This window comes from Oratosquilla oratoria, chromosome 17 (assembly GCF_046742065.1).
Source record: "Oratosquilla oratoria isolate Oo_2021 chromosome 17, ASM4674206v1, whole genome shotgun sequence".
Classification (NCBI taxonomy): Eukaryota; Metazoa; Arthropoda; class Malacostraca; order Stomatopoda; family Squillidae; genus Oratosquilla; species Oratosquilla oratoria.
Genome location: NC_134793.1, coordinates 27,046,553 through 27,060,445, shown reverse-complemented (window position 1 = coordinate 27,060,445; position 13,893 = coordinate 27,046,553). Strand labels below are relative to the sequence as shown.

Genomic DNA, 13,893 nt, shown 5'->3' with positions numbered 1-13,893 from the left:
CAGTCTTCCTCTGTATTTACTCTCCTTAGTAGTTTCGCATCATCTGCAAAGAAGTTTATATAACATTCCACACCTTCATCCATATCATTTATATAAATAGGAATCATTATTGGAACCAATACAGAGCCTTGAGGGACTCCACTTATCATATCTTCCCATTTTGAGTTGTTGTCTCTTAGTACCACTCTCATTTTTCTTCCGTTCAAGAAATCATTCATCCATTCCAATAACTTTCCTTGTATTCCAGCTATCATTTCAATTTTTCTTAGTAGCTTTTTGTGTGGTGCTTTGTCAAAAGCCTTTTGTAAGTCCAAGAAAACACAATCTGTCTCTTTCTTGTATTATTTCTATTAATCTTGAGTAAAAGCATATTAAGTTTGTGGTATATGATCTTCCACTTCTAAAACCAAATCGTTTGGGATTTAGTATTTTGTTCTCTTCCAATTATTTAATCCATTTATTCCTAATAACTTTTTTGCATATTTTTGCTATTGTGCTTGTAAGGGATACCGGTCTATAGTTTGTTGGATTTTCTTTGTACCCTCCTTTGTATATTGGTACAATATTTCCATTTTTCCAATCTTGTGGTACTTTTCCTTCTTTGTGTGAGAAGTCAATTATCTTGTGTATTATGTCCGTTAGTTTGTCTATACATTCTCTCAATATCCAGTTTGCAATTCCATCAAGTTAAGTCTCTTACTATATTCTCCTTTTCTCACATCACTTTAATAACTGTGTCCTTAGATTGTTCTTTCATCTGTTGTGTCACTATATCTCTAAATACAATTTTGTTGTTCTCTTGGACTTTTCTCCAACCCTGTACCTCATTTGCTATGGACTCTTTATTCTCTTTGTTATTCTTCTTTAATTCCCCATTTTCATCTTTCACTTCTTTTAACTGTCTTTCTAATTCTTCTGTTTCTTTAGTTAGGTTTTGGTTCTCCTTCTTTAATTCTTCCAGTTTATCAACTCTTTGCGTAATCCGTGTAAGGTGGCTGAACCTAACCTCCCTGTGTTCGATAATTTCTCTGGTTTTTCCTCTAGATTTGCTAATCGGGGGAGGTTGGCATCCCCTCCCTCATTAAACCCATGGAAATTATTATCTCCACTTTCTATTGTGTTGTTCTTATCTATATTTCTGATCATAGTGCTTTTACTGATACTTTCGACTTCACCTGCGTCGTGTGCAGCCCTCTTGTTTACATTTCTTCTGACGCCCGAGGGAGCCCGTTCGTCTCCTTCCACATTTCCTTCCATTTTCCTCAGTAATCCCTCCCTTTCTCCTTTTTCTTCACCTTCCCACTACACCACGAGCTTTCTCCTTCCCTACTGATACAACAAAGGTACTCCCTCTTAGTTGAGATCGACAAAACTTGAAGTTTTCCTGGAGTTCCAAACTTCGATGTCACTTCGACCGACGTATGTGTGTGTATTTGCCTAGTTGTACCTAGTTGTATTTTACGGGAAGGGGAGCTATGCTCGTGGTGTCCCGTCTTCATATCTCATTTTATCTAAACTATTTTTAAATTCATGTATTGTATTTGCACACACCACTTTCTCATCTAACTTGTTCCAAATGTCTGTTACTCTGTGAGGAAAGCTCTTCTTTTTCATATCTATTCTATAGCTGTCTTTTTTTATTTTCTTTCCGTGTCCTCTTCTATTTCTTTCATCCCATTTTATTATATGCTCTCTATCAATAATTTCTATGCCTTTCATGATTCTGTAAATAGTTATCAAATCTCCTCTCTCCCTTCTTTGCTCTAGTGTCTGTGGTTCAAGTTTTGCTAGTCTCTCTTCATATGGTAGTTCTGAGAGTGTTGGTGCCAATTTTGTAATTGCTCTTTGTATTCTTTCAAGTTTTTTTTATACATTTTTTTTTCTTTTGTACTTGGTGACCACATCGTTGCTGCATATTCCAATCTTGGTCTTATCAAAGTGATTAGTATTTTCTTCACCATTTCTTCATCCAGGTATGTAAATGTCACTTTGATTGTTCTTATTAAATTATAAGTTTCTCCAAAAATCTTATCTATATGTTTCTCAGGTGACATATTATTCATAATAATGACTCCCAGGTCCTTCTCATTTTCAACTTTTTTTTATTCCTTCTTCTCCCAATATATATGATCCTATCATTCTGTTTTTGCTTTTTCCAAATTCCATTATACTACACTTTATGGTATTGAACTCCATCTCCCACTTCCTACTCCATTCCCATACTTTATTGAGATCACTCTGTAGTGACTCACAATCTTCTTCCGTGCTCACTTTTTTTTTTTAACAGTTTTGCGTTATCTGCAAAGAATCTCATTAAACTTTCAATTTCTTTATCCATATCATTAATATATATAGCAAACATTATTGGGGCCAAAACTGTTCCTTGGGGAACACCACTTATTTCTTCATCCCAGTTAGAGTGTTTGTCTCTTATCACTACTCTCATTTTCCTTTCTTGCAAAAAGTCTTCCATCCATTTAAGCAGTTTGCCCTGTATTCCTCCTTCAGTTTCTAATTTCTTAAGTAACTTCTTATGTGGTACTTTGTCAAAAGCTTTTTTTTAGGTCTAGAAATACACAATCAGCCCATCCATCTCTTTCTTGTATTATATTTATTAGCCTTGAATAGAAACATATTAAATTGATGACGCATGATCGTCCTTGTCTGAATCCAAACTGCCTTGGATTTAGTACGTTGTTTTTTTCTAAATACTTTACCCATCTACTTTTGATAATTCTTTCACAGATTTTTGCTATTGTACTTGTTAGAGAGACTGGTCTATAGTTTGTAGGGTCCTCTTTATTTCCTCCTTTGTATATAGGTACTATATTTGCTCTTCTCCAATCTTTTGGAACTTTTCCTTCTTTCAAGGAACTGTTTATTATGATTTGTATTTTGTCTCCAGTTCATTCCTGCATTCTTTCAAAATCCAGTTTGCTATTTCATCTGGTCCATGCGATTTTCTGACATCAAGATTACTCAAGTGTTTCATTATTTCATTCTTTGTTACTTCTATTTCTTTCATAGGGGGGACTTTCTCTTCCCATTCGATCTCTCCAGGTTGTATGTTCTCCCTTGTAAACACCTATTTAAAATGCTTGTTCATAATTTCTGCTATTTCTATTTCCTCTGTATTCAATTCCTCCTTGTCGTAATTTCTCTAATTCTTGTTTGTTTTTCTGTTTGTTGTTTACAAATCTGTAAAATAGTTTTGGTTGATCTTTACATTTTTCTATGACATCTTTTTCATATTTTCTTTTTTCGTCTCTGCACGCTTGTACATATTCATTTCTATAACTAGTGTATATTTTCCATTTTACAGGTCTTTTGTCTTTCTTCCATTTTGTCCAAGCTTTGTCTCTTTTGTCTTTTAACTCCCTACAACTTTTGTTGTACCAGCATTTTACATATTCTTTTTCTTGTTTTTGTCTTGGGACATACTTTTCCACTCCTATATTATAAATTTTTGTCAAAATATTCCATTTCTCTTCTACTGTTGTATCTTCTTTGTGTATTCTTTCCCAGTTTTCATTTTGAAAGGATTCTCTTATTGTATCAAAATTTGTTTTTTCATACATCAATCTTCCTTTTCTATATTGTTCATTTCTTTTCATGTATTTTTCCTCATTTAGTTCTAGTTCTATCAATATGTGGTCACTTTTACTTATTGGTGCCTGGTATTCTATCTTTTCCACTATTTCAGGTTCTGATGTGATTATTAGGTCTAGTCTCGATGGTTCTTCTTCATTTCTATACCTAGCGTTCTCTTGAATCCATTGTGTCATTGTATGGTCAATAATCATCTCAAGTAGAACATTTCCCCATGAATCTTCTCCACCCTTTACTGTCATCTCTTCCCAGCAGACTTCTTTGCAATTAAAGTCGCCCATCATAACTATTCTTCCTCCATCTTCCATTATCTTATTTAATGTTATTCTTGTGTCTTCTAACATACTTTTATATTCACTCTCTTCCCACGAGGCTGTTTTTGGGGGCACGTAGTTTATTACAAACTTTCTGCTCTTCTTATCTCTGTCTTCTACTTCTATCATAATCATCTTTACTGTATTCTTTCCATATGTGACACTCTTCACGTTTATATCCTTCTTAGTCAGGAACATAACTCCACCCCCTTGTTATCTCTTTGCTTCTAATCCAATAATTATATGCATTGTGTCCTATGCTGTTGGGTGGTAGTGGACCTTTTAATTTTGTTTCTACAATTCCCATTATATCCGGTTCTTTTTCCTTCAGATACTCGTTCAGTTTATTCAGTCCTGTTATTAATCCATCTATATTTGTGTAGGATACTCTTAACTTTCTGTTATTTCCATTGTATTTTCTGTTTCTTTTTTGTTTCTCTCTGTTATGGTCCATTCAGCTTCTTGCCTTTTCATTTTTTCTTCCTCTCTTTCCTCTTTATTCATTTCTCTTTTTATCCATACCTTTTTATATTGTTCACTTGCTGTCAGTTTCCCTGTTTTTGCTAAGATATTCTCTGCTGTTGTTTGTGACCTGAATTTAATCTTAATTGGTCTGGTCTTATCTGTACTATATTTTCCGAGCCTAAACATCTCATCAATCTGTTTCATGATTTCAGGTTGATCTTCCTGAACTAATTCTAGTAAACTGTTTACTTTTTCTTTTTCCTCTTTAATTCTTGTGGTTCTATTTTGGTTAAATTTGTCTTCCATTCCTCATATAATTATACATTTCTTTGTCTGCTAAGTCTCCTACTATATTCTCCTTCTGTCTCATCACTTTAATAACTGAGTCTTCAGTTTGTTCTTTCATTTGTTGCTTAATTATGTCAGTAAATGCAACTTTACTGTTTTCTTGGATTTTTTTCCAACCCTGTGCTTCCTTTGCTATGGCCTCTTTATTGTCTTTATTATTCGTCTTTAATTTCTCATTCTCATCTTTTACCTCTTCTAACTGTTTTTTTTATTCTTCTATTTCTAAAGTTAAGTTTTTGTTCGCCTTCTCTAGTTCTTCCAATCTTTCAACTCTCTGCACAATCTTGGCTACGTTACCGAACTTATTTTCCCAATGCTCGGTCATTTTATCAATTTTTTCCTCTAGTCTTGCTAATCGGGGGAGGTTGGTATCCCCCCACCCTATTTAAATCCCTGGAAACTATTATCATCACCTTCCACTGTGTTGCTCTTATCTTTATTTCTAATCTTTATATTTTTGTTGATCCCGTCATCACCAAAAATCATCGTCATCATCGGTCCGTCTTTTGTTTACAAGACGCCTGGCCTCCTGGACCATGTCCCCCTCTTCCTCATTTCCTTCCATTTCTCTCAATAATTCCTCCCCTTCTCCTTTTTTATCACTTTCCCACTACACCACGAGTTTCCCCTTCCCTATAAATACAATTAAGCACTTCCTTGACGTTGAGATCCACGTATATTTTCCTTTTTCTTCGGAATTCCAATTCTCGCCGTCCATCCGACGAAAGTGTGTGTGTGTGTGTGTGTGTGTGTGTGTGTGTGTGTGTGTGTGTGTGTGTGTGTGTGTGTGTATTTACCTAGTTGTATTTACCTAGTTGTATTTTGCGGGAAGGGGAGCTATGCTCGTGTTGTCCCGACTTTGTATCTTGCAGTGTCTAGTTTGTTTTTAAACTCATGAATGGTTTTTGCGCATACTATTTCATTGTCCAGTTTGTTCCAAGTGTCCAAAACTCTATGAGGAAAACTGTTTTTCTTCAGTTCTCTTCTATAGCTATGTTTTTTTATTTTCTTTCCATGTCCTCTTGTGTTTCTTTTGTCCCAGTTAAGTAAGTTCTCACTATCGAGTACCTCTGTGCCTTTCATGATTCTGTAGATGGTCAATAGGTCACCTCTCTCTCTTCTTTGCTCCAGTGTCGGTAACTCCAGTTTAGCCAATCTCTCTTTGTATGATAGGTTTGCAAGTGCAGGTGCCATTTTTGTAGCTGCTCTTTGGATTCTTTCTATTTTCTTTATATTCTTTTTGGTACTGGGGGACCACAATGTCGCTGCATACTCTAATCTAGGCCTTATCAATGTAACCAATATTTTTTTCATCATGTCTTCGTCCAAGTATGTAAACGCCACTTTTATTGATCTTAGCAAATTGTAAGTCTCCCCGACAATTTTGTTAATCTGTATATCATAGGACAAGTCGTTCGTGATAATTACTCCCAAATCTTTTTCGGATCCTACTTTCTTTACTTCTTTGGTTCCAATTGTATATTTTCCTGATATTCTGTTTTTGCTTTTTCCAAACTCCATTATGCTACACTTCTTAGTATTAAAGTCCACTTCCCATTTCTGACTCCAGTTCCATACCCTATTTAGGTCTTCTTGCAGTGCTTCACAGTCCTCATCAGTTTCTATTTTCCTTAGCAGTTTGGCGTCATCGGCAAAGAAGCTCATGTAGCAGTTCACGTCCTCATCCATGTCATTCATATAGATAGCAAACATTATTGGTGCCAGCACAGATCCTTGCGGTACTCCACTGATCACCTCTTTCCAGTCTGAATATTTTTCTCTGAGCACTACTCTCATCTTTCTACCAGTCAGAAAGTCCTCTATCCATTTTAGTAGGTTTCCCTGTATTCCTCCTATGTGTTCCAGTTTTTTTAGTAGTTTTCTGTGTGGTACTTTGTCAAAGGCTTTTTGCAAGTCTAGGAATGCACAATCAGCCCATCCATTTCTTTCTTGCACTATGTCTATTAGTCTTGAGTAAAAGCATATTAAGTTTGTGGAGCATGATCTTCCTTGTCTGAATCCGAATTGTCTTGGGTTTAATATGTCATTGTCTTCCAGATGTTTTACCCATCTATTCTTGATTATTTTCTCACAAATTTTGGCAATGGTGCTTGTTAGTGATACTGGCCTATAGTTGGTGGGTTCTTCTTTGTTTCCTCCTTTGTGTATTGGTACAATGTTAGCGTTTTTCCAGTCCTCGGGTATCTTTCCTTCTTTGAGTGAGCTGTTTATTAAGATGTGTATTTTGTCTGTTAGTTCTTCTTTGCACTCCTTTAGAATCCAATTTGCAATACCGTCCGGGCCATGTGATTTTCTGACATCCAGCCTTGATAAATGTTCTGATATTTCCTTTAGTGATGCTGTAAACTCATTCATGAGGGGAGATTTCTTGTTTTTGTCTATGTCACAATTCGGTATTTTCTCTCTGGTGAAAACAGATTTAAAGTGATTGTTCATGACTTCGGCCATCTCTAAATCTTCTGTGTATTCTATGTTTCCTTGGCATAGTTTCACCAATTCCTGTTTGTTTTTAAGTTTACCATTCACATACCGATAGAATAGTTTGGGTTGCTCTTTGCATTTGTCTATAATATCCTTCTCATGGTTCCTTTTCTCCTCTCTTCTCACATTAACATACTCATTTCTATAGTTAACATAAATTTGCCATTTGCTTTGTTTTTTGTCTTTTCTCCACTTTTTCCAAGCTTTGTCCCTTCTGTCTTTTGCCTCACTGCATCTTTTGTTGAACCAACATTTAATGTACTCTCTCTCTCGCTTTTGTCTTGGTACATGCCTGTTTACCCCTTCATTGTAGTTTTCCATCAATATATTCCATTTCTCTTCCACTGCTGTTTCTTCCCTGTAAAATATTTCCCAGTTTGCATTCCGGAAGAATGTCTTTAGTTTTGTAAAGTCTGTTTTGTTGTACCTCAGTCTTCCTTTCCTATGCTTTTCGTTCCTCTCTATGTCTATTTCTTCCTTTAGTATAGTTTCGATGAGTACATGGTCACTCTTTCCAATTGGTGTCTCATACTGGACTTTATGCACTATTTCAGGCTCTGTTGTAAATATTAGATCTAGTTTCGATGGCTCTTCATTATTTCTGTACCTTGTGTTTTCATGGACCCATTGGGTCATTGTGTACTCCATGGTCATATCTAGCAGTACATTGCCCCACGAGTCATCTCCTCCTTGCACTGTCATGCTGTCCCAACAAATTTCTTTGCAATTGAAGTCCCCCATAACTACCAGATTACCCTTACCCATTAGTATCTCATTGAGTGATTTTCTTGTGTCATCTAGCATTTTTTTATGTTCAATTTCTTTCCAAGCGCTTGTTTTTGGAGGCACATAAGTCACCACAAACTTTCTACTTTTCATATTCTTGCCTTCGACTTTTATCATGATCAATTCAGCATTACCTTTGCCCTCTGCAATTTTTGTCACCTTTAGGTCTTTCTTGGCCAAGAACATGATTCCCCCTCCCTGTTTCTTGTCCCTGTTTTTTATCCAGTAGTTGTATAAACCTTGTCCGATAACAGTGGATGGTATTTCACCTCTTAGTTTAGTCTCTACAATTCCCATTATGTCTGGTTTTGCTTCTAACAGATAATCATTGAGTTCGTTCAGTCCCGAAATTAGTCCGTCAATGTTGGTATAGGCCACTTTTAATTTTCTTCCTTCTCCCTGGTTTCTTCTTCCCTTGTTTTGTTCGTTTTGAAGCGCCATTGTCTTAATCTCAAGTCTATTACTCTCCACTGGAATTCTTTGCATTCTGTCTCCGATCTTTTCAAGTTTTTTTCCTTTGCTTCTTCTCTTAGCGCCCTTTCTTTTTCTAATTCCTCAGTACTCATTTCTCTTTTTATCCATATCTTATTGTATTTTTCACTCTTTGCCAAGTTACCTACTTTTTCAAATATGTCTTCTACTACCACTTGTGACCTTAGTTTTATCTTTAGAGGTCGATTCCTATCCTTAGTATAGCGACCAATTCTGTAAGTCTCTTCTAAGTCTGTGCCTGAATCACTATCTCCCCCCTGAATTTCATTAAGGATTTCTACTGCTGTCTCTTTTTCTTCTTTTTCTCTCATGTACCTCGCCAATCCTTGTTTTTCTTTAAGCCCATAAACCACAATACATTTCTTCCTATCTACTGTGTCCCTGACCCAATTTGCTTTTTCGTTGTGTGTGTGTGTGTGTGTGTGTGTGTGTGTGTTTACCTAGTTGTATTATATGGGAAGGGAGTCATGCTGGTAGTGACCTGTCTTTGTATCTTTCAACAACATCTAGTTTGTTCCTAAATTCTTGTATGGTTTTTGCACACACTGTTGTCTCATCGAATTTGTTCCAGACATACCACTCTGTGTGGGAACTATTCTTTTTCAGATCTCTTCTATAACTATCCTTTTTGAGTATCTTTTCATGTCCTCTTATTTTATTTATTTTTTTATCCCACTTTAATAAATCTTCTCTCTTGAGGACTTCCATGCCTTTCATGATTCTGTAAATGGCCAGTAGATCTCCTGTTTCTCTTCTTTGTTCCAGGGTTGGGTCGTGTGTGGGTGTATTTACCTAGTTGTATTATACGGGAAGAGAGCTATGCTTGTAGTGACCCATCTTTGTACCTTTCAGCATCTAGCTTGTTCTTAAATTCTTGTATAGTTTTTGCACACACTATTGTCTCATCCAATTTGTTCCAGGCATCTACCACTCTGTGTGAGAAACTTCTTTTTCAGATCTCTTCTATACCTATCCCTTTTGAGTTTTTTTTTTTCATGTCCTCTTGTTTTTCTTTTATCCCATTTTATTCAACCTTCTCTCTTGAGGACTTCCACCCCTTTCATAATTTTGTAAATGGTCAGTAGATCTTCTCTTTCTCTTCTTTGTTCCAGGGTTGGTAGTTGCAGTTTGGACAATCTTTGTTTATATGTCAATTTAGATAGTGTTGGTACCATACTTGTTGTTGCTCTTTGGATTCTTTCCAATTTCTTTGTATTCTTTTTTTGTACTGGGTGTCCATAGGGTCGCAGCGTACTCCAATCTTGGTCTTATCCATATGACTAATATTTTCTTTACCATTTCTTCATCCCAGTGGTCAAAGGCCATTTTCATTGATCTTATTAAATTAAAGATTTCTCCAACTATTTTGTTTATATGCTTGTCTGGTGACATGTCATTGCTGATAATTACTCCTAGGTCCCTTTCCGAGCTAACTTTTTTACTTCCTTTGTACCAAACTTATATTGCCCTGATATTCTATTTTTACTTTTTCCAAAATCCATTATACTATATTTTTTGATGTTGAAGTTCACTTCTCAGTTTTGACTCCATTCCCAGACTTTATCTAGGTCTCTCTGTAGTGATACACATTCTTCCTCTGTACCTGCTTTCTTTAGTATTTTTTAATCATCTGCGAAGAAGTTCATATAACATTCCACACTTTCATCTATGTCATTTATATATATAGCAAACATGATCGGAGCCAATATAGAACCCTGTGGGACTCCACTTATCATTTCTTCCCAGGTCGAGTTTTTGACTCTTAAGTACCACCTTCATTTTTCTCCCATTCAATAAAGCTTCCATCCATTTCAATAACTTTCCTTGTAAACCACCTATTATTTTGATTTTTCTTAGTAGCTTTTTGTGTGGTACTTTATCAAATGCTTTTTGTAAACCTAGGAAAGCACAATGAGACCATCTGTCTCTTTCTTGCATTACTTCTATTAGCCTCAAGTAAAAGCAAACCAAGTTAGTGGCACATGATCTTCTGTGTCTAAAGCCACATTGTTTTGGATTCAGTATATTATTTTCTTCCAGATGTTTAACCCATCTACTTTTGATAAGTTTTTCACATATTTTTGCTATTATGGTTGTAAGGGAGACCGGTCTATAGTTTGTTGGGTGTGTGTATGTATATGTATTTACCTAGTTGTATCTTACAGGAAGGGGAGCTATGCTTATGTTGTCCCATCTCTGTATATCGCTGTATCTAATTTGCCCTTAAATTCGTGTATTGTTTTTGCACATACTATTGTTTTGTCTAGTGTGTTCCATACATCCACCACTCTATGGGGAAAGCTGTTCTTTTTCAGGTCTTTTCTATAACTGTCCTTTTTGAGCTTCCTTCCATGTCCTCTTGTGTTTCTCTTATTCCAATTTAGTAAGTCTTCTCTATTAAGGGCTTCTATATCTCTCATAATTCTGTGATGGTCAACAAGTCACCTCTTTCTCTTCTTTGTTCCATAGTCAGTAATTCTAGTTTTGACAATCTGTCTTTATATGACAGTTTTGATAGTGTTGGAGCCATCTTCGTAGTTGCTCTCTGGATTCTCTCAATTTTCCTTATATTCTTTTTAGTAATGGGTGACCTTAGTGTCACTGCATACTCCAATTTTGGCCTTATCAGTGTGACTAGTATTTTCTTTACCATCTATTCGTACAAGTTAGTATAGGCCACTTTTATTGATCTTAGCAAGTTGTAGGTTTCTCCAACAATTTTGTTTATGTTTATCAGGAGAAATATCCTTTGTGATGATTACTACCAGGTCTTTTTCAGATCCCACTCTCTTTACTTCCTTTGCACCAATTTTATGTTGTCCAGATATCCTTTTTTTACTTTTCCATTTTTTTTACACTACATTTCTTAATGATAAAGTCCACTTCCCACTTCTGACTCCATTCCCAAACTCTTTTCAGATCTCTCTGCAGTGGCTCACAATCCATTTCAGTACTCACTTTCTTTAACAGTTTTGTGTCATCTACAAGGAATGGTCATGTAACATTCCACACCCTCATCCATGCCATTCACATAATGGCAAATGTGTGTGTATGTGTGCATTTAAGGAAGGTAGATGATGCATAGAAATTTTCATAGCAAGACATTTGCAAGAAGTTTTTGGCTAGAGTAAGCTTGTCTTTTGAGCATCTATAGAATTGGAGAAGGCTTATGACAGGGTTAACTGAGAGGCATCATGACATCTGTTGCGGATGTTTGGGATAGTGAGAGAAATCTACTGAGGGCAGTCAATTTTTTTTTTTACATGAGTAGAGCTTGTGTGAAAGTAGGAAATGGAGAGAGTGAATAGTTATGGTAAAGTTGGGACTGTGCTAGGATTGTGTATTATTACCTTGGTTGATGTGTTTGTCATACTTTCTATCTCCTTAAATATATTGTGTTAAGAACTTGTAGGACTGCATCTTGAGTTGTCCATTTTTATTTTCCTAAGTTTTATGGCATAATCTACAAATATATTTCTCTAGTTGTCTGTTACCCCAGAAAATGTGTATTTAAATCTAGTTAGTTATTCTATTTGTATACCAAGGACTTTTTCCCCCTTATAAGGGAGGTAGCTTAGTCAGGGCACACACCCACTCCCATCCACCACCCTTATTTCTCTCTTTAACTCTTAGCTCCTCATGGATGAAGGGTCATGCCTGTCTCGTGCACACTGTCTGGGTCAGAAGCAATGCAGCAGGACACAGCACATCCACAGCAGGGCTGCTTCACTTACACGGCAAACCCCACTTCCCATCCTCTCCTGTGGAAAATAGAGAAAACAGGAAGAAATAATTATTGTTTCTGTCCTTTGTGACACTGTCATGCAAGGGATGGAATCATATAGGTGGTAAAGGATAACTGGGCAGTAGAAATGAAGAATACAAGAAGTTAAAAGAGATCAGAATTGATTGTGGATTATAGGTTACAGGTCTGCAAGAGAGGCCAGGGGCAACGGATTGATTGATTTATTGATAATCATTCTCCATTAATTGAAAAAAAAAAAAAAAAAAAAAATTGTGTGACTCTGGTCCATAGAGATGTCTCTAAAGTCCCTAAATTATTGACTGCATGAAACTTATGCCTGGACTTGCTGTGTTAACAGTATTATGTACATGGACATATAGATTTAAAACATCACTATTAATTAGATGTTTTGATATTTGTTGTGGTATCATCTTTATGGTCATTTCCTTATATTTCAGATCCATGACATCCTGATGAGGGCAACTGAACAAAAAATGTGAAGTATTAGTATCTTAAAATGGTATCAAGATCATATCTTCCAATTTGCCCATAGAAAGACTGATTTGTATGGTATAGATCAGTCCTGGCAAAGAGCATTATTTTGATGGTAGCCAGTACTTGTTTGGGATCATAAAATCGTCATAACTTCAAATTGTTTCTTTTATCCAACATAACTTTGATTGAGCCAGCTTACCTTATATGGGGGTGGTAAGTAAACAAGTCATAGAACAAACCCAGTGCATATAAATTAAAACTCGTGTAATGCTCCTTCCATCTGACCACTCATAGATTGTGAATGAAGGGTGAACCCTGTTCCCAGCCACACTGCTTGGGTTTAGGGCAGTAAAATGAGGCACAGCATTTCCACAACAGGATCTGACAGTCTGAGCTGGTCTACTGCTACTGCTTCATCATATGATCATTCCCTTCCTGATGCTCACAATATAATTCATGGAGCAGAAACGATTCCTTTTGGGCAGAGTCATCCATTCACACTCCTGCCATTCATCCATGTCTTTTGTACTATCTCTTCCCTGCTTTACAGACATTACACATATATCATCAATCCCCTGTACCCCATCCATCTACCTATACAAACCCCTACACCCCCTTACCTCTGCAACAAGAATTCCCAGCTCAGCCCCTTACTCTCTATACATCTGAAGTACAAAAATCCCTATACAGCCCATCTCACCCTCCAGTCCACCACAAGACCAACCCATTCATTTGCCTTGTCTCTTCACCCACCCCAACACCTACAACTCATCCAACCCAAGAAAAAAATACCACTCTTCAGGAGAAGCCAGAGAAGACATAATGGAGTATATCAACTTCACCACGCCAGTAAACTCCTCACCCTAAAAACCCATCAAAACATTTCCCCTCCAAATAACAAACAACTGAAATAAATTTTCATCACCCATAATACCCATTGGAGCACTAGTGGGCTCAAAACTTAAGATTACACCTGGAATCTGTCCTACCCCAATACCAAATGCAGCAAGATGGGGGCGTTGCCTTTGTGTCCTCATACTCATTGCTTTGGTCTTGGCTGTTGAGATCTTCAGTCCCAGCCTTCCACATTCCTAGGAGAGGGGGTTAAGTGTCGTATGAGCCCTGCGAAGGAGACAA

The 13,893-nt window shown here is 36.6% G+C and overlaps 1 protein-coding gene across 1 annotated transcript in view; it reads left to right on the top strand.

Moving 5' to 3' along the window:
* The window catches only part of LOC143034549 (dehydrogenase/reductase SDR family member 11-like), a 37,752-nt gene extending 24,845 nt beyond the window's left edge, over positions 1 to 12,907 (top strand). Inside the window, exon 7 of the mRNA XM_076200758.1 lies at positions 12,720 to 12,907. Coding sequence (XP_076056873.1) covers positions 12,720 to 12,761 — 42 coding nt within the window. The 3' untranslated portion in view covers positions 12,762 to 12,907. The remainder of the gene's footprint in view (positions 1 to 12,719) is intronic.
* Positions 12,908 to 13,893: the final 986 nt, after the last annotated feature.